A 21132-nucleotide genomic window follows, 5' to 3' on the forward strand; every position below is an offset into this window, starting at 1 on the left:
ATTTTTGATTTTTTTTATTAATTAAATTACAACAAAAAATATATTTCTAAAAAATTACACTTATAGTTTTTCAAGCTTTTTAACAAGTGAAATTTTCTTTTTAAATTGTTTAATTGAAATTTTTTCAATAAAAAATTTACAAAAATTTTGAAATGTCGGCTAACTTTCTTTTCATAAAAAAGACAGTGAAGTTGACAGACATTAGAAATTTTTTTAAAATTTTATAATAATGAAAAAAATTTGATAAAAAAATTTCACATCTTAAAATTAATAAAAATTATAAGTTAAAAGTTTTGAAAGCATTTTTTTTATTGTATTTTGTGGTAAAAATTAAAAAAACTGACAGCTGTCAGCTGACCAGTATCATATTTAAAATTAGCGCTCTCTCTACAAGTAGTGTCACCTAAATGCGACTAGAGCTATTGTGTTATTAAACATCAAACCTAAGCCATACACACAGCGCCGTGTAAATAATGTGTAACAAATTGAAAAGCGACCTCTTTGGTTTCCTCCCTTATTCTATGTGGCTTTATTTTTTTTTTTTACGGACCAAGTATTACTAGTTCACCGGCAACTGCCATTTTGTTTAATTTACAGTAAATTGGCATAAGAGTACAATACGCAACCATCATAAAATATTTATATTTTTAATCAAAGAGTGTTATCTCAGTAATAATTTTCAATATGTCTCACGGTGGAAGAAACGAGTGTAGAATTTACGTAGGAAATTTGCCACCAGACATCAGAACAAAAGATATTCAAGATTTATTTTACAAATTTGGCAAAGTTACGTTTGTTGATTTGAAAAACCGTCGAGGACCTCCATTTGCCTTCGTCGAATTTGATGATCCAAGGTACAATTATCAATATTTTTTTTAAATAAAATAAAATAAAAAATTAATATTTTTTACATTAAATAATAATTGTTTTTAGGGATGCTGAGGATGCCGTTCATGCCAGAGACGGTTATGATTATGATGGGTACAGGTTGAGGGTAGAATTCCCTCGAGGGGGTGGCCCAAGCAATAATTTCCGTGGAGGACGCGGAGGTGGAGATAATAGCCGAGGAGGTCGTGGAGACATGGGAAATTCTCGTGGGCGAGGTCCACCTGCACGTAGGTCGCAGTATAGAGTACTGGTCACTGGATTACCTCCTTCTGGTAGCTGGCAAGATTTGAAAGACCACATGCGAGAAGCTGGAGATGTTTGTTTTGCTGACGTTTACAAAGATGGTACTGGTGTTGTAGAATTTCTTCGGTATGAAGATATGAAGTATGCTGTTAAAAAATTAGATGACTCGAGATTCAGATCCCATGAGGTAAGCTTTTAATTTTTCATTTTTAATTAAAAATTTTCAGATAAATATCTAACACTTATGACATTCAAGTTAGCAGTCACTTGAACATTATTTAACTGCATGCCGTGATTTTTTATTTAAAGTAGGTAACCACTTTAGAAGTCTAAAAAATGCAACAGAATTTTTTTTCAGGCCCTGAATATTACAATGATTTTTTTAAACTTTTATTTGAAGCTTATAAAATACGAAAATACTTTATTTTTCTTTAAATTTATTTTTTAACAACTATTCAAGAGGTGTCAAAGTAGAAGCCGCAAAAAAATACTGTTCCATGGCGGACAGATAATTTCAGAATTGGTGAATACGGAATATAAAACAAAAACACGGCATCTTCAAAATAAAGTTCCCTTACGAGACCATCTGCTACAATTTGCCAAAGAAAAAAAAATGTTGAAAAAATACTCCTGTTTTCTATTATTCTCTGCTAAAAAAAAATATTATAATTAACTTTTTTTACTAGAACGAGTTTTGCTATTTTAGAATTCGAATTTTTCTCCAAAAATTTTTGAAGGTGATTTTTAAAAATATAAGGATTAAGAGAATGCAAAAAACAATAATTTTTTTTAAATTTACAAGGTGGTCATTTTCCTTAACAAATCATTTTGTTCTAAAAAATTGCATTTTTAAATTTTACATTTCAATTTTTTTTCTCATTTTTTTACCATAATTTATTTGTTGCAAAAATCCAAAAAATCATCAAATATTTGCTAAATTTATTTTCATCTAATATTTATAAAATGTTTGTATATATTAAATAGGGTGAAGTTGCTTACATCAGAGTAAAGGAAGATCATGCTACGGGTGAACGTGGTCGCAGTGAAGATCGTGAAAGAGGTCGAAGTCGTTCACGAAGCTATAGCCCACGTCGTCGAGGGTCACCAACTTACTCTCCATTACGACGCAATTATTCGCGATCAAGATCACGCTCCAGGTCTCGTTCGTACGACTAGTGTGTACGTATGTCTCACATGATAAAATAATCGAAAGTTGAACGATTTCTTTGCTTTGTCACGTCTCACTATTTTTTTATGTGAATATCAATTAACTTGACTTTCCAATTCAAATGAACTAAAATAATATTATTGAATATTTTACCCAATATTTGTTTTTTATTTTAAATGGTTTTTTTGTTTTCTATTTTATAACGATACAAATATTTCATTACAATAACATGGATATTTATAAGTGCATACTAGACGTATTAATTAAGCTAAATGAATCATTAAAAAAAATCAGTCAATTTATAAAATTGCAAAAGATCATTTTTTTAGAGTATAACATTCCGTTGGGCTCATTTCTTCGCGTTGACTTTACTGAGTGAGATGATCATTAAGTATGAAACATTAAATTATACTTAAAAATGAATGAATGCCTAAAATCAAATAAATATGGTCTTTTTTAAGCGACCAATTCATGGTTGAAACAAAATTTCTTTACATAATATAATAGTTAAATATATTTAACATTAAATATATATAGCCTTCGATATTTGATCTTTGAACCTTGACATCAACTATTTTTTTATTTTGCTGATTATTATTTCAAAACTATCATTGCAAATTTTACTTTTTCATTCCAATTCATAATTTTTAAAACAAAAAAAAAAATCTTCATACGAATTTTTTATTTTAAAATCTTAATAATAAACCATTTGTAAAAGTCTGAGAAAATAATTTGCTATAAATACCAATTAAATCGTACCGTATTTAAATTTTAAAAATGAAATATAAATTTCATTACAATCATACTGTACAGACCATAATCCTTTATCGTTTTTCTTACTTAATTAATGACATTTATAAAAAAAAAAAAATATCAGCGAAAAGAATAGTCGGTTTCAAAGCTTTTTAATTTAACATATATGTATAGATTTAGGTAAGTGTCTAATTGTCAGACCGATTAATTGTGTAATTCTTATTCATAAGATGAGTCGTTCTAAATAATTACGACAGATTTTTTTAGTTTATTAACTAATGGTGTGTATTTGTATAATTACTTTGACAAAAAAATTAAAATTTTCTAAAAATGAACTCGGTATTAAAATTAGACACTTTAATAACCATTATGATATCTGTTTGCTTTCCTTCAGTTTTAAACAAAAAATTATTTACAAATTACGTAAAAAATTTGAAATTTATCAATCTTGTATTGCTAATAATAATTGAAGGAAAACAAAAGAATTAACAATAATTATTAAAAATTACGAGATTTGTTTGTGCGATTTTTTTTTCTTAAGTTAACTAAACGATTATTGTATTTATTAGTAAAAATTAATTTCTTAATGAATTTATATATATAAATTATAAAAAATATATTTATAATTTATATATATATATATATATATAGATATATATATATATATATATATATATATATATATATATATATATATATATATATATATTTACATCGAAAATAAAAAAACTAATGTATTTTTTCTTCTTTTGTATATTGGATTGGATTATAACACAATGAATGAAAAACTCATACCCACATGAACGTTACTTCTTCGATGGATATTATACATATTCTCTTGACGATGGAATGGGATGGACCGCGTATTTTGGATGGAGTTTATTCCGAGAGTAATATTATAAACAGGATTACAACTTAATTATAACTTAATCGTCGATGGGATTAATCGGACATAAAGAAAATGTTAACAAGAGGAAAATCAGGATCAGGAATATAAAATCAGATGAAATGTGGGAAGTGACTGTTAGTTGATTTTCAATCGGATAAATTCATAACGCTTATACTTACAAGGAAGGAATAGGATTGAATTTTTTTTCAAAAATTTTCAAATTTTCATCTCAATTTTGACTTTAAGGATTTTTTTATTATCAAATTACTCGTTAGTTCAATCAGAGATAGATAAACAACTCGCGTTTTTGTCAGTGTATTTTTAAATCAGTGTTTTTCAGTAGTTCAATCGGTATCACAAGATTAATTAATAATATGCAAGAGGATTTGAAGAATAACTAAGCTTAATAATATGATCTTGCATTTCGGTGGGATTTAACAAAAAAAAAGGAATGCTTTAATAACAGTTATTCAATAAACGAAGGATTCAGTTGGATTTAAAAAAAAAAAAAAACATAAACGTGGCGTTAAAAATTAAATGAAACGTGGAATTAATCGGAATTAATTAGTATGAATTAAAAAAAAAAAAAAGTAATCAACGATTTTCTAACTGGAATATTTTCATATTGAATTTTCGCGAATTATTTGAGACCGCCGTGGATACGCCGCGGATTATTAAAATTTTGTCAATTGTATGGAACAGAGCTTTGAACCAATAATATAGATTGAGGGATTACTTCTATCGCAGTGGATAAAAATGGAGCATAGGATCAGTCCTGAGCGTATGAGTAACAGTTTATTTTGGATATCAGTTCAGTGGGAATTGAATACCTGAAAGCATTTGGACACGGATTTTTATAAGTAGAGGTATCAATGATATACTAAAATTTTGCATGCTTTTGCTTACTTCGTACATAGCTCGACACATGGAAAACAGTCGATATTGCACGCGAGAACTCTGATTCCTATCAATTGACAACAATCGAAAATAATTCATTATTTAAGATAATAGGAAAACAATCTTCTTTCCAAATAGTTATCCTTTTCTAGTGTTTTATTGAGTATGTATTTGTTCCATTCAATAAGAGGTTTTTATTTTTTTTTCCTTTTAACTTAGTAATAATTTAAATATAATTGTTAGTAGCCCTTCATTATTCTTATAGATTCATTAGTATTCTAATCCTTACATATTTATAGTTTCATTATTTAGAAGTTTTTATTAATAAAATTTATGAAAAATTATTAGTCAAACAATTTTGAAAAAACTAAATTTATTTTTTTTAGATCATTTTAAATACCACTAGAAAAATTTTTTCTAATTTTTTAGAAACCAATATCTGACATATTTTTCGAAGCTTAAAAATAAATTAAAATCTGATATGAGTTAATAAATAAAATAAAGTTTTGTAATTTAATTTTAGTAAAATTAATTTCTAGTCATAAGATATTTTTTGATATTGCTATTTATTTGAAAATATTTAATACAATTTTTTTTTTTTTAAAGAAAATTTTCATTTTCAAAGTTGAAAATGATATTGAATAAAAAAAATAAAGTGTAATTCGTTTTCGGAGAAATATTATATTTAATTATTCCAGTTATTTGTGATCCCCATTCAACGAATACTCATCACTATATATCTTTTTATGTGAATCCTGAGAGTGAAGAAACCAAAATATAAAAAATGAATTTAAAAAGTTAAGACTTATTATTTTATTGATTATATCTCATCAAAGAATTTCAATTTTGACTATTTTTATCTAAGTTGAAATCTCGACCTTAGAAACATTATTGCTGAAGATAGGTAAGTTATAAATACTCTTTAATAATATATAAAACAATCATCCTTTAGTTTTGTATATTCTATAGCTGTTACCCGCCTGCTCCGCTGGGCACTTTATAGGATAATATTTTTAGATTTAGCCTTGAAATTTAATTGGAGTATTGTTTTGACTTGCACAGATTCCAAATCCATCGGATTGGCCTGTATCTTTTATCCCTTTGCAATCATTATAATAGTCCAGTCGATGTGGAAATAAAAAGGGGTTTGTTGGCAACTTTTCGACAAAATGGTCCGATTTTGGATTTTTTTTTTTAAATATTCTGAATATTTGTGTGTATGTGGGAAGTGTTGATTTTTTTTTTGTTTAAAAAATAGCGTTTTAGCGTTGAGCTTTAAATTAAAATATATCGGAAACTACGCAAAAGTAGTTGAGACATGTTGTGTATGAAATTTAGAGAATTGAATAAGGAATAAAATGAGCCAGACCCGATGTCTCTGCGACCAATAGTTTACGAGATATTAATTTTTTAATGAAAAAAAACGGGGTTCCGCTCAAGCGCTTATAAACAAATAGCTGTAACTCCGCGAAAAATCAATCGATTTACTTTTTTTTTTTTTTTTAAATTAAAGCTTTTATTATTTTCTATGAGCAAAAAAATCAGTTAAGCTCAAAAAAATTTTTTTGAATTTATATAAATAATTTTCAGTTTTTCAAATTTTTGCATTAAAAAATAGTTAAAATAAAAAAAAAAAATTTTTTTTTTGATTGAACAAATTTTTTCGGCGATAAAGAATCGACCTGAGAAAAAAAATTTTCCCGTGGCTTTCTTCCAAAAATGAATAATAATTGACACGAAGAAAAAAAATTTGAAATGGGCATTGAAAGTATTAAAGTAATTGCAGGTCTCATAAATGAAGTTGAAATCTGCCTAGCTTAAAGTGCGATGAATCGTACCGTTAATTAAAATTTTCTCTATGACAATAATTTTTCATAGAAAATTGGGGGCACATTTTTTTTACGAATTCATTTAAAATAAACAGCCAAATTTCTTTTCCACGTCTTATTAATTAAAATTTATGTTAAAAAATTTTTTCAGTTTCTAGTGTTTGACGATTTGAAATTACAATTCATTATGTGAATTATATATGATGAACACCACTATAGTATAAATAAATGGTAATTAATTTTGAATTTTATCAAAACGTTTATATATTTCATAAGATCTATTAATGAAAAATTTTACAAATAACTAGCTGACCCGGCAAACGGTGTTTTGCCATATGAATTATTCTAGTGTATGAAAATCCGAACAAAAACAGTTTCACTGTAAAAAAATTGCGCCAAGTCCACGTTCATAAAACTCATCTCAATAACGTTTGCACTTTACAAAAAAAATAAGACTCAATATAATAATTGTCATTCTCTACAAAAAAAAGTGAAATACAAAAAAATACCAAGAAACTGTCATAATGTTAAAAAAATTGAAAGAAAATTTGTTGAAAATTTAAAAATTAAAAAAAAAAAATTTTTTTATCGTACTTGGCGCGCGTCATTGAGTACCCCAAATTTTTTCGGAAGAATTTCAACCCGAGAAAAAACGATTTTGCTCGAATTTATGAAAATTATGTATAGTTATACATATTCGGGCTGATCAGCTCTAATTACATAATATATGATTTCATACATTCTTATACTTATAAATTTACATTAGTCAAGCATACTCAATTCATTAAAAACACTGCTTACTCGATTAATTATCAGTTTCAGAGAAAAAATCCGTTTTTAAATTTTTTTTTTAATTTTTAGTGGACATAACTATCAATATGGTGGTGTGGTGAAATCATCTGAAATTATATAAAATTTTTGGATTCAATTTTTTTCAGCTCTGTCATTAAGTTTCAATGAAGAAACTTGATATTGCTTAGTTTAATTGTAATTAACACATTTTGATTGGAAACCACACCGCATTTTCTCAATTTAGTCGGCCATATGTTTTCTTTTCTAGAGCACTCAATTGTATCCACTTTGAAGTAGTTTTCATAAACAAACACGAGAGGGCGTTTTAGAAAAATCATAAATGATGTCTGGAAGATTAAAAAATTTCAAATAACATATGTATGACATGTCGATTTTACCTAAATTTTGTAAAACTTATTATTTAATAATAGTAGTTGATTAATTAAATTCATGCATTTTATAGGTTGACTTAATTATAAATTTTTAATAATTCAAAGGATGTATATTTATCCTGAAAAAATTTGGGGTACTCAATGACGCGCGCCAAGTACGATAAAAAAATTTTTTTTTAATTTTTAAATTTTCAACAAATTTTCTTTCAATTTTTTTAACATTATGACAGTTTCTTGGTATTTTTTTGTATTTCACTTTTTTTTGTAGAGAATGACAATTATTATATTGAGTCTTATTTTTTTTGTAAAGTGCAAACGTTATTGAGATGAGTTTTATGAACGTGGACTTGGCGCAATTTTTTTACAGTGAAACTGTTTTTGTTCGGATAATAGATACTACAATATTTATATTTTGGTTCAAATATTTTAATTCATAAAATTATTATTATTTTTGAAAAAATATTAATTAAAAAAAAAATTATTATCATTAAAAAGTAAAATATTTAATTGACTACTTTTTAGAATTGAAAAACAAAAAGAATTTTATTTTCTTAATCGTCTTATAAACGTGAGCTTGGCACAATTTTTTATAGTGGAACTGTTTGTTCGGATTTTGTTTTCTAATGACAAAAAAATGTGTGCCAACAATACGTGGTGTTCCCAAGCGGTCACCCATCCAAGTACTAACCACGCTCAATGCTGCTTAACTTCAGTGATCGGACGAGAACTGGTGTTTTGACTCAGCATGATATGGTCGTTGGCAATATTAATAAAATATCTTTGTACTTAAATTAATTGGAAATGAATGATAATTTAAAAAAATGATAGTTTAAAAACTAAAAACATGCTTTTTATAGAAAACCAAACTAAAAAATAGAAAATAAATTAAAAATAAAAATAGTGTAAATAAGAAAAAATTTTTTTTGTTGTAACAAAAAGAATGGGATACATGGTATCAATAGTTATAAATATTTTATTGACAGATATGAGTAAAAGAATTATAATTTCGATAATATTTTAAAAAGTACCCCACGCTTTTTTTTTTAAATAAAATACATTTTTCTTTTATTTACACTTACCTTAATTCAATATTGTTAAAATTTATTTTCTATTTATAAGTTTGATTTTATATAAAAAGCGTATATTTTAGTTTTTTAAACTATTATTTATTTGTTCACATTTTGATTTAATTATATCTTAAAGAATCAAGGATTATAAATCGTGAACTTGTGGATTTTCCAAAATTTCCGTTATTATTTTCACTTTAGTAAAAGTCAATTTATTAATAATTGTGTTAAATTATATTTTTTCTTAATCCTAATATAAGTATAATCCGAACAAAAACAGTTCTACTGTAAAAAATTACGCCAAGTACACGTTCACAACTCTTGATTTACAAAAATGCCAAGGAGAAATTATCATTTTACAAAAAGATCTAAAATAAAAAAAAAAGACCAAGTAGCCGTTATGATCTTTCATAATTGAAAAAATTTTGTGTGATAAATTTAACAAATAAAAACAATTTTTAGACGTACTTGGCGTGCGTCATTGAGTACCCAAAATTTCTTCATTTATGACAACTGAGCCAGAGAACTGATATGAGAAGCGATTTTACGGACAATTCTTTCAGCCCTTCCTCACCAAGTCATTATCCCTACTGATGATCATTTTGATGCAACCATATGAATCGATGACAATTGAAATTCATGCTTGTTTTCATTATTTCACGGATAATATTGATATTTGTAGAACTAAATAGCTTCCGAGCATTTCTTTCAGATCGAGAAAAAATGAATAAGTTCATTAATTGAATGAACTGTTAATTAAATTGACTTCATTAGAAAATATAACTGATAATTAATCGAGTAAGCAGTGTTTTTAATGAATTGAGTATGCTTGACTAATGTAAATTTATAAGTATAAGAATGTATGAAATCATATATTATGTAATTAGAGCTGATCAGCCCGAATATGTATAACTATACATAATTTTCATAAATTCGAGCAAAATCGTTTTTTCTCGGGTTGAAATTCTTCCGAAAAAATTTGGGGTACTCAATGACGCGCGCCAAGTACGATAAAAAAATTTTTTTTTAATTTTTAAATTTTCAACAAATTTTCTTTCAATTTTTTTAACATTATGACAGTTTCTTGGTATTTTTTTGTATTTCTCTTTTTTTTTGTAGAGAATGACAATTATTATATTGAGTCTTATTTTTTTTGTAAAGTGCAAACGTTATTGAGATGAGTTTTATGAACGTGGACTTGGCGCAATTTTTTTACAGTGAAACTGTTTTTGTTCGGATTAAGATAACGCTAAAAAATTAAAAAAATTATATAATTATTGCTGTTTTATAAAAAGAACTAATAACCGAACAAAAACAGCTCCACTGTAAAAAATTACGCCAAGTACACGTTCACAACTCTTGATTTACAAAAATGCCAAGGAGAAATTATCCTTTTACAAAAAGATGTAAAATAAAAAAAAAAACAGACGAAGTAGCCGTTATGATCTTTCATAATTGAAAAAATTTTGTGATAAATTTAACAAATAAAAACAATTTTTTAGACGTACAATGGCGTGCGTCATTGAGTACTCAAAATTTTTTCAGATGAATCGTGATAACGTGATAATACCCCTCAGGTAACTCATTGATGTCAAATATCAGTAGCTCAATAATCACCTTATCTCCTGTTCTTTCCCTCTTCACAGCATTACTGCATGTGTCTGATAGAAGTTTGATTAAACATCGATTTTAATGTACAACTTTTAATAACTTTCCAATGAATGAACTGATTTTCAAGTGGCTGGCAGCATTCAACGCCGTTTTTTAAGCTCCGTAAAGAATTTTTAAGTTCGCATTGATCGAACGTTAAAATTTAGGAGTACTTCCGAAAAAAACACTTTTTTCGGTTTTCTTTCGTTCACGATATCTTTTGAACGAATTAACCGATTTTGACTGGTCAAGCGGCAATTGACGTGATTTTTCAAGATCAAGAGCTGATTAGTTTTTGGAGATAATCGACTGAGCCGTTTAAAAGTTATTCCAAAAAAGCAACTTGAAAGCAAAAATTTTTCTCAAATTTTTTCAAGGTTTTTTTGAGATATCTTGAAATCCATCTATCGGAATCGGTCAAAATTGTATTCAAAATCCAAGTTCGTTCATGTTTTTTCAAATGGGCCAACCACGATGAAATCGGTAAAGTCGTTCATAAGTTATGGGAGGTTAACACACACACACACACACACACACACACACACACACACACACACACACACACACACACACACACACACACACACACACACACACACACACACACACACACACACACACACACACACACACACACACACACACACACACACACACACACACACACACACACACACACACACACACACACACACAGTGACACCCTCGTGGGGATACTCATGTAAGTTTTTGTGACCTTCAAAAAATTTTCAATTTTCTTAGCGAGAAGTTAAAAAAATATACTGGTGGCAAGAAAAATGATTACTGAATTAATTATAAAAACTGCTTAGTAAATTAATGATCAAATTTCGTGATAAAATCCTGTTTTTTTTTTAAATTTATAGTAGAAATAAATCTTACTTTAAAATAGGGCTCCGGTGTTTCTTGAATATTTATTAATGCTATATTTTCTAATGAAGTCAATTTAATTAACGGTTCATTCAATTAATAAACTTATTCATTTTTTCTCGATCTGAACGAAATGCTCGGAAGCTATTTAGTTCTACAAATATCAATCTTATCCGTGAAATAATGAAAACAAGCATGATTTTCAATTGTTATCGATTCATATGGTTGCATCAAAATGATCATCAGTAGGGTTAATGACTTGGTGAGGAAGGGCTGAAAGAATTGTCGGTAAAATCGCTTTTCATATCGGTTCTCTGGCTCAGTTGTCATAAATGAAAAAATTTTGGGTACTCAATGACGCACGCCAAGTACGCCTAAAAAATTGTTTTTATTTGTTAAATTTATCACAAAATTTTTTCAATTATGAAAGATCATAACGGCTACTTGGTCTGTTTTTTTTTTTATTTTACATCTTTTTGTAAAAGGATAATTTCTCCTTGGCATTTTTGTAAATCAAGAGTTGTGAACGTGTACTTGGCGTAATTTTTTACAGTGGAGCTGTTTTTGTTCGGATTTTACATCTTTTTGTGAAAATTTCTCCTTTTGACGTGATGAGCACTCGATTTTCGAAACACGAGGTAAAACCAATGACTTTACGATTTTTGAAAATCTTCGATTTTCTTAACGGATAGTTAAAAAATCATCAAAGTAAATTTAAGATTTTTTTAGAAATTATATTTACATTGAAATTTTTTCTTAATTACAATTTCCGCCATTTAGAAATACAGAAATTACATATTTCATAAAAAACGTTGCATTTGTTCTTTCGTTTTTTACATTCTCACAGAGTATTTAAAATTTGTCCCTTGTAGAGACTAAAAAAAATGGATTTATCAACCATAGACATAGGCAGGCTTAGTGGAGGGTTCTATTCATAATTTACTAACAAATAGTTGTTACATACATAATATCTCGCATTTTTTGTTACAATCACATCTTTTACGCTCTTATTCTCGTTGTACTTCACTGTAAAGAGTGAATGATAATAATTACATCAAAGGAAAAAAACAGAAGTCGAGAAAAAAATTACTTACTGATCATCATATTATTCACCATGTAATAAGTCACCGTACAATATTTTGCAAGTTTTTCGTGCTTGGTATATATAATCCGAACAAAAACAGTTTCACTGTAAAAAATTGCGCCAAGTCCACGTTCATAAAACTCATCTCAATAACATCTGCACTTTGCAAAAAAAATAAGACTCGTTACAATAATTTTCATTCTATACAAAAAAAAGTTAAATACAAAAAAATACCAAGAAACCGTCATAATGTTGAAAAAATTGAAAAAAATTTGTTGAAAATTTAAAAAAGTTTGGAAAATCCAAATGAGCATGCCTTAAGCGCTCATGTCATACAAAAATGATTTAAATTGAATGCCTACAATATGATTTATTAAGTTTTTCATAAATACTTCTATACTTTATTTTAATCATTTATTAATGCCGTAGTTAACCTCTATTAAAAAAAAAAAATTTTATATAATTTACAATTTTTATATAATTTACAAAAAAAAAAATTACTGATCACTGCTTTCGTTTTCAATTTTATTGGTTTTGTAATTTGATAATCCTCTTAGAAATATTTTTTCTGTATCATTATCATTGTAAGCTTTATTTTTTAGTTCGACTTGATTATTCTTAATAAAATCATTGAAAGTCAAGTGGCAGTTATTTAGTCGAGCAACATAGTAGTGGTTTAAATTCGTATTCGCTAATAATATTACTTGTTCTGTTTGTGTAACAGCAGGATCTGTTTGGTTGATATTTTGAAAATATGATGCCAAACCATCAACCATGAAGGTAATTACTTTAGTTTTTAATGCATTGCTAAGTGCAATTGTTGATCCTTCATTAGCTAAATTTGTAAATATTACATCGATTTGTGTATTAAAGTTGGTAGTTGAAATTAATGATGGTAATGCTCTTTTCAAGTTTCTGATTTCATTCATGTATTTTTCTAACCATCCCTTGCGACTTTCAAATCATTCTGAAATCAGTCTGAAAAAATTCTGGAAACATTATGGAATCATGATGGTTCCAGAGTGTTTCCAGAGTGGTTTTGTGCCTATTTTCCAGCATGAAACCAGAGTGCACCCAGATTAAAGCCAGAGTGGAATCAAAGTGAACTCAGAATAAAATTAAAGTGGAACCAGAGTGAACCCAGACTAAGCCAGAGTAGAATCAAATTGAACTCAGAATGAAACTAAAGTGAAACCAAAGTGAACCCGGACTAAAGCCAGAGTGGAATCAGATTGGACTCAGAATGTAATTAAAGTGGAACCAGAGTGGAATCAAAGTGAATCCAGAATGAAACCGAAGTGGAACCAGAGTGATACCAGAATGGAACCAGATTAGAATCAAAGTGAATTTTACATAAAATCAAGATGGCTTCAAAGTGGAATCAACATGAAATTAAAATGAAATCAGAGTAAAATAATAATCAAATCAGAATTCATTCAGATTTAAACTAGCGTGAAGTCAACGTGAAATTTGCATGAGTCACAATGGAGTTATTAAAAATTAGATTAAACTGTCAGTAAATTTAGAATAAGTTCGGATAAAATCGAAATTAATTAAGATAAAACTACAGCAAAACTAAAGTCAGATCCGATAAAACTTCATAGGGATCTGAATGTGGAAATAATTTAATATAAATAATAAATTACCTTCATTGGAAAAAATTAATCAATTATTAATATACTTCTTAAAGTTTTTTCCATCTTTATTATATAAATGTACATAATAAGATGTTACATAGTGGAAAACGTATCCTTTTATAATTTCAATGATATATATTAATATATTAATCAACATTAACAGTTTGTTTATTTAGTCACATCTCTATTTAAAAATGTTGATTAAAGAGTATTAAATATTAATTCTTCTCAATCAGTTTTTATAATCAAAGTTGGTATTCATCTCATCTTTGACAAATTTAGAGATTTCTCATAATCTTACGTACACTAAAACTATTTTAATAAAAACTTTATTATATCAATTATGAGTTGATCAGCATCGAAAATTGTATTTAAAATCAAAAATAGAAAATATAAAATTCCTATCATATAGAACGTAAGTTTCAGAAAATTGTAAATGTCTATATATAATATATCTGGTGAAGAAAATAAAGTCATGCGTAATATATGTCGGTAAAAATGTATGCTTCAATTTTTCTCCTAAATTCTCTTAAAAAAATTACATATCAATCATGACATAGTTTTTACTACAGCTGTTTTTAAAATGCTTTTCGTACATGAACCTATTCACTATATGTATACAGTCTATAATTGTGCATTGAAAATCACAGGAAAAAAATATACAACTTGAAAAAATTAATTTTCCAATGACTTTTATTTAAAGTAAAAATAAATTTGTTGTAATACTTCAAAGTTCACTTTCATTGTTACTTTACTTTCAAATTTTATGGTTTAAAGAAGTCAAAAATTAATGATGACCAATGTAGTAGCATTTCGTTCGTCGGTTTCCAGTGAAAAAATGAAATTCAAGAATTAGTAGGTCCAATAATTATAAACAAAATGAAACGATCAGAATATTATAACGATATTACACAATTTTATTTAGTTACCAAACTTGACAATGTTTCGATTTAGATATCCAAATTAATTACCACGTCAATTTCTATGAACTTGTACGTCAAGTAGTATCGTATACACGATGAAAAAAAATTTTTGTCTGATCATATATGATTATACATGAGGTTTGGAATGATCAAACATATATGATCAAAACATCTTGCGATAATACTCTTGGGACCTTAAAAAGTTTTTTTTTAGACTGGCAATACGATTGTTTTGACACTGACATACAGCCTGTCAATAATTACCGAAAAATTTATTGGACAGTGACTATTTTCTAATTTTTTTAATAATGACATAATTTTTTTGTAATTTTATTGTACTTTGCGAATTTTATCAAATTTAATAAGTTCTTAAACTTTACAAAAATCTATTGAATTCCGGAATTTGATGAAATTGCAAAAATTTTTATAAAAACCAGTACTTTCTGTTGTTAAAAGTCTAATAAATTTATGTCTTTCAATATTAATGCTGGTGACTTGGACGAGTGAGCAGCGTTCCAGACGGCTTCCAGCTAAAAAGATTTGAGTTCGAGCCCTCCATACGCCTGCGATTTTTTTATTTAATATTGTCATGAATTGATTATCCTAATATTGAAACGAACCATTACCGTACTATTCCATTTCTCTATGTATTTATGAAATGAATTTGTTATTCTCGAAAGCATTTTTTTATCAGACATATATGAGTAAAAATAATTATATATGATAATATATAATAATGCATAAGTAAATCTGATTATATATGATTAGACGTGGCCAATATATATATATATATATTAGGGTGGGTCAAAAAAATCAACTATTTTTTTTTTTACAATTAATACGTAAAAATGGGTTACTAGGCACCTTAAAAAAATTCTCACCAAATATGAACTCTTAATTTTAATAGGAAGATCCTCCGCGTCGCAGTTTTTCATTTTTTTCTCAGTCCAATAGAAAAAAATTCATTCCTCATCATTAATTGGTCGTACAGAAAAAATTTTTTTAAGAATTTTGTAGGAAATTTAATGCTCTACAAAAAAGGTATCTTATGTTTTTTCCGTAAACCTCATCATTTCACTAATATTGAAGATTTAAGATTGATTATTTTAAGTCAAATGTCACTTTTGTTTATGAATTTTATAACTCGACAAGAAATGGCTATTATTGAATGGGCAATAGAAATTTTTGTAGCAAATTAACTGCTCTATAAAAATGGTATATTATGTTTTGGCGATTAAATTAATCGTTCAAAAGATATTCATCATCAAACTTTCATGTATATCGATTTTAAGAGTTTGATTAAATAATCGAAAAATTTCAATTTAATCTATCAGTTTTGAGAAAATTTACATGAAAAAATTTTTTTCATCAACTGAGAAACTTCCAAATGTTTTTCAAGCTTTTTTTTTTATGTGTAAGTATTTTTATCTACATTTAAAAAAATAAATTGTACATTATTTATCGCTTAGTTAATCATTTATCAATAAAAAAAGCAAAGTTTTCATTATAAATATATTATGATTTCAGTTTTAGAGAAAAAAATGTCCAATTAGTTATAAGAAAGTTTTTTATTTCGATTTTCAACTGAGCTATTTATTTTCAAACAATTTTTTGTTGCAAGTAGGGTAGTTTTTTCGATGCTCTTTCACAACTTGCAATAAAAATTGAAATTGCTCTTCGTTTTTCGTTAAGCATTGGTTATATTCACTTACTAATGCGACACCTCGCTCTGCCACATCATTAACAACTTTCAATTGTGTGAAAAATTCTTTATTTTCATTATAACTCTCATCAGTAGACCATAAATCAATATTTTTGTCAAGAAAATCATACGGCAGATCAAAGATCTCAAAAGTTTTAATGACTTCTTAGAAACAAAGTCACTTATATTTTTTGCAGAATTAAATGTAAATTTTTTCTATCAATAATAAATCTTCTTGCTTTAGAATCTATACCCTCGCGAGTCTTAACAGCTTCGACAATATTCTTCTTTATGTTTAATGGAACGGTATCATCAAAAAGTGATAAAATAGCAAGTCCATCACTTAAGTACCATAAATGTGAAGTCATTTTTTCACAAGTAGCCAAGGAAATTAAAGAATTAATTTTACTGTACTCAATTAAATTTTTCATAAACTCTAAGTCGTGATTAGCAGCAGAAGTCGCAGAAGTTGATGAAAACCAAGCTTTTACATACACCATAACTATGAAAATACAAAATTGTCGAAGACCATCCAATTCTTTCTTAGAAAGGTCAAATTCATCTCTAAAAATAAACATTTTTAGGCATAAATAAATTGCCTTTGCCATCCATCTTGCATGATGAACTGCACCAGGACGCTTGAAGAAAACTTGCTCTCGTGGCATTTCTCCCAGAAAAATTAATGACAATTCCAATATTTCTTTATAGTCATCTCGGGGTTGCGATAACTACCAAAAGTAATCAATTATTCGTAAAAATCAAAAATTATCCTCTACACTTAAAATTGTATTTAAATAATACCTGTAAGTATCGCTTAATAAATGAAGATAGATTATTTTTTCATTCGTAATAATATTAGCAACAATACTATCTTCAACACCAGATTTATACTTCGTTTTATCGAATGTGTCCCAAATTTTTTGAATCTGCCAAATATTGGAACATTTGGTCCGGATGATACTGGCCAATAGACTTCGAATGCACTCCTTAAAATGATCTCATAAATATGATGGCGACATGGTAACCAAATTAATTCTTTTCCTAAGACCTTTTCAATTTCTTTACATGTACCATGATGGATTCCTGTATAGTAAAAATAGATAATTACACTTTAAGTTCTGTATTTAATAAAAATTGTAACGCATATTTAAAATCTATAAATAAATAAAGGATTATAACTAATGGGCACGTGTCGAAAATTTAATTAATGTATGAAAACAATTCAACTAGAACGATGAAAATAAAATTTTCTTTTAAATATTTTATCATTGATTAGTTACCCGTATTAACCGCAGTCGTGTCAAAACACATCGCCTTGATGTAACTAATAATACCCCATTGATTTAACGTTGACAAGATGGTTGCTGTTTGATTTTCTGCCGATCCACTATTCATTTTTGGAACTCCAAGTAACTGCTCAGTACCAAAAGCAGTCAAAATAATCGGTAAATGATCCACAAATTTCGATTCAGAAATGTCATTCAGTATTTTCCCATCCCAATGCACGACATATTTATCATGAGCTTTAAAGTTATCTTTTAGTCCTATAGCAATGTCTTTTCGTAAGAGCATGCGAGTTCGTTGAATTGTTCGATAACTAAGAGTGGTATCTTCTACATTAACACCAACACTTGATAGAACTGGAGCAATAATGAACATCGCATTTCTACTACTAACATTAGCTCTGTCGAGTGCTGAGATAAGCTCTGGAGTTAGAATATTTATTTTTGCTCGTGTTGTCGGTATTTGAGGCACATACTCTAAATCTGAACCGAAATTTGTAGCTTGACTTGATGTAAGGGTTGAAGATGACTCTGATTCCTCACTTCGAACAATCTCATGGCTGGTTGAGGGTTGATTCAAATCTAAAATAAGCGTTGTTATTTAATTAATGGAAGCAAAAATATGGAACTCATTCATTTTGACATCAAATAAGGAACACAAAGAGTTTTTTATTTATCATCTACGAACATATTGACATTTATGATATAATTAATTAGAAAAACAATAATATACTTTATTATTCATAATTTATAATCAATTTAATTTATTTTCAATTCTGATTAAAATTTATAATAATTAAATGTTGTAAATACTCACGACTTTCATCTACTTCCATCGTATTCATAGTACTGTTTAATTTATTTAGGTTATTTGAAAGAATTTCTTTCCGGGTATCACTTTTTTGATTTGAATATAGTTCACGAATATCATTATCAAGCAGTTTTATTGATTTATGATCTACAATATCAAATAATACTTTGATTTCATTCTGAAATATTATTACATTTTTGTTTTGGGCTGATGATTTTTTTTGCACAAAAGATTTTTGAAATTTCAACCATCGGTTATGATAGCGAAGAATTTTTTGTATTACATTAGTTGATCCACTAGTCGGAATCTGGTTGTTTTTCCATTGTTCAATAACTTGATCAGTTGCATTTTTAGCACTTTGTTTGATAGAACATTTTAACACTTTGAGCTGATAAAAAAAAAAACACTCATAACCTCTTTCACTGTTGGCAACTTACGTTCTGAAATTTTTTGCATGGGTTTTCCGATCAAATGAATTTCCTTATACATATTTTCGATAAATATATAAATTTATGTAGTGACCGCAAAATTTGTAAATATTTAATCGTTTTATCACATATACAAGATCATAACTTGTGGAAACACTAGAAATGCTGTAGAAAATGTAAACAACCCTTGTGGAAATAATTCTCTGAAAAAACTCTTGACAAGTCTTTATAACTCTGAATAAGACTTTTCAAAATTCTTCACATCCCTAACTAAGTGAAGGAAAGACTTAATAAGTCTTCAAAACTCTGCAATACTCTTCAAAAGTCAAATTTTCCCTGCAATTTCGGAATTTCTCAAAGAGTTATTAAGACTTGATAAGACTTGTTCAGTTTTACAGGAAAAGAAGAAAATATTTCTTTTCAAAAAAATTACGTATCAGAATTAAATAAAACTATAAAAAGAATTAATGCATGTTTTAAAAAAATTTTTTTTAAATAATATTTTCATCACGAAAATACTTTGATGGGCATCGAATCACTCATAGTTGAGCAAGTCAAAACATCAACAGCAAATGAAGTACACTTGCTGTTGGAAACAGATATTACTCAAAGAGTAAATCCAATCGGTATTTAATTTGGACTATCAAATATTAAAGTCAACTTTCTAGGTAGGAAAGAATTTTCTAACCACATGCCACCTATTAGAAACTAAGAACACTCAAAGATTCTAACTGTAAATTCGTAAACTAAAATATGTTAGGTATCAATTAATTCCAGCAGATAGCGTGTGGATAGAAAATTCTTTCCTACCTAGAAAGTTGACTGCTTGGCTGGGTAATTTAACTTTCTGTACCCATCGCGAGAGCCAAAAAGCGATGAAAGAGGTGTCATGTACCTCCGACAACATTTGATACACGGCTACTGAAGTTCCATTAAAATTTATCACAATTTCGTACAAAAAAATATAACCTGTCTTGTCGCCTCTTGAATCGATGAGTTTTTTTGCAACACCACCGGTTGCATCTATACATACACACGAATATTGCCGATGTGTGCGTTGATATTCACTGTATGCTTGAAACTGCGTTGGAGTTGCATAAAGTACATAAAATGGTGTATCACCAATCGCCAAAATAGAATTAACATAAGACGGATCAACATTCATGTTTCTAATCGCTAAAATCATATCTCGCGTGTCATCAGTTTTAATACCAAGTTTCTTGTTGCTAGCTTCTTTCTTCGCTTGATGCAGAGTATTCGAATCATACACAAACGGCGAACCAGTATCTCCCGGATCTATACAGGGTGTCTCTGAAGTGGCGGGAGTAATTGTTGGGGTCGATAGAGAAAAAAATACTGAATCGAAAGTTCCTGAGCCAAAAATTTTTTTGGGCCATAGAATTTGAGTTATGAATTAAAAACGATAGCCAATCAGAAGCGCGCTATTCGAGAAATGAAAATGAGCGGGGAAGTAGAGGAGACGCGAGAGTGAGATGCTGCAATAGCAGCTTACTCGCTCACACAAAGCCGAGCATGAGAGGGGATTGTGACGCTATGAGCCGAGTACGTAAGTGTGAATGAGTGGATGTATGAGGTCGCAAGCGGACGGCTTAATGTATGAGTGTGTGTCCGTGTATCGCAGCATTATTGGAGGCGTTGTAACGCTGAATTAAAGCTAACCGGGTACTCTAAGACAGAGGAAAAAATTTTAATTTTTATTTTTATTCGAAAAAATTTAATAAAAAAATAAAAAGGCCCAAGATTTAACCAGACCCACAGAAACGGAGAGTAAATTTTTAATTCTCATT

The 21132-nt window shown here is 28.1% G+C and overlaps 2 protein-coding genes and 1 non-coding gene across 3 annotated transcripts; 1 reads left to right on the plus strand and 2 right to left on the minus strand.

Annotated features, from left to right (window-relative positions):
- Positions 1-551: 551 nt before the first annotated feature.
- On the plus strand, positions 552-4535 carry Sf2 (splicing factor 2). The gene is made up of 3 exons (XM_074250604.1): positions 552-854; positions 934-1318; positions 2116-4535. The coding sequence occupies exons 1-3, from the start codon at positions 685-687 to the stop codon at positions 2305-2307; spliced, it is 747 nt and encodes a 248-aa protein (XP_074106705.1). The 5' UTR covers positions 552-684; the 3' UTR covers positions 2308-4535.
- Positions 4536-8490: 3955 nt separating this feature from the next.
- On the minus strand, positions 8491-8613 carry LOC141532442 (5S ribosomal RNA). Its single transcript, XR_012480089.1, has one exon. It is a non-coding gene; the product is annotated as a 5S ribosomal RNA (ribosomal RNA).
- Positions 8614-12946: 4333 nt separating this feature from the next.
- On the minus strand, positions 12947-19693 carry LOC141532405 (uncharacterized). Its single transcript, XM_074250736.1, has 5 exons — positions 18903-19693; positions 18083-18667; positions 17694-17885; positions 13245-13375; positions 12947-12976 (listed from the first exon to the last, which is right to left on the minus strand). The coding sequence occupies exons 1-5, from the start codon at positions 18928-18930 to the stop codon at positions 12947-12949; spliced, it is 966 nt and encodes a 321-aa protein (XP_074106837.1). The 5' UTR covers positions 18931-19693.
- Between the last annotated feature and the right edge of the window lie 1439 nt (positions 19694-21132).

The sequence above is a fragment of the Cotesia typhae genome, unplaced genomic scaffold (assembly GCF_013202065.1).
Source record: "Cotesia typhae breed Kobodo isofemale line unplaced genomic scaffold, CoteBio_Ctyphae contig_59, whole genome shotgun sequence".
Classification (NCBI taxonomy): Eukaryota; Metazoa; Arthropoda; class Insecta; order Hymenoptera; family Braconidae; genus Cotesia; species Cotesia typhae.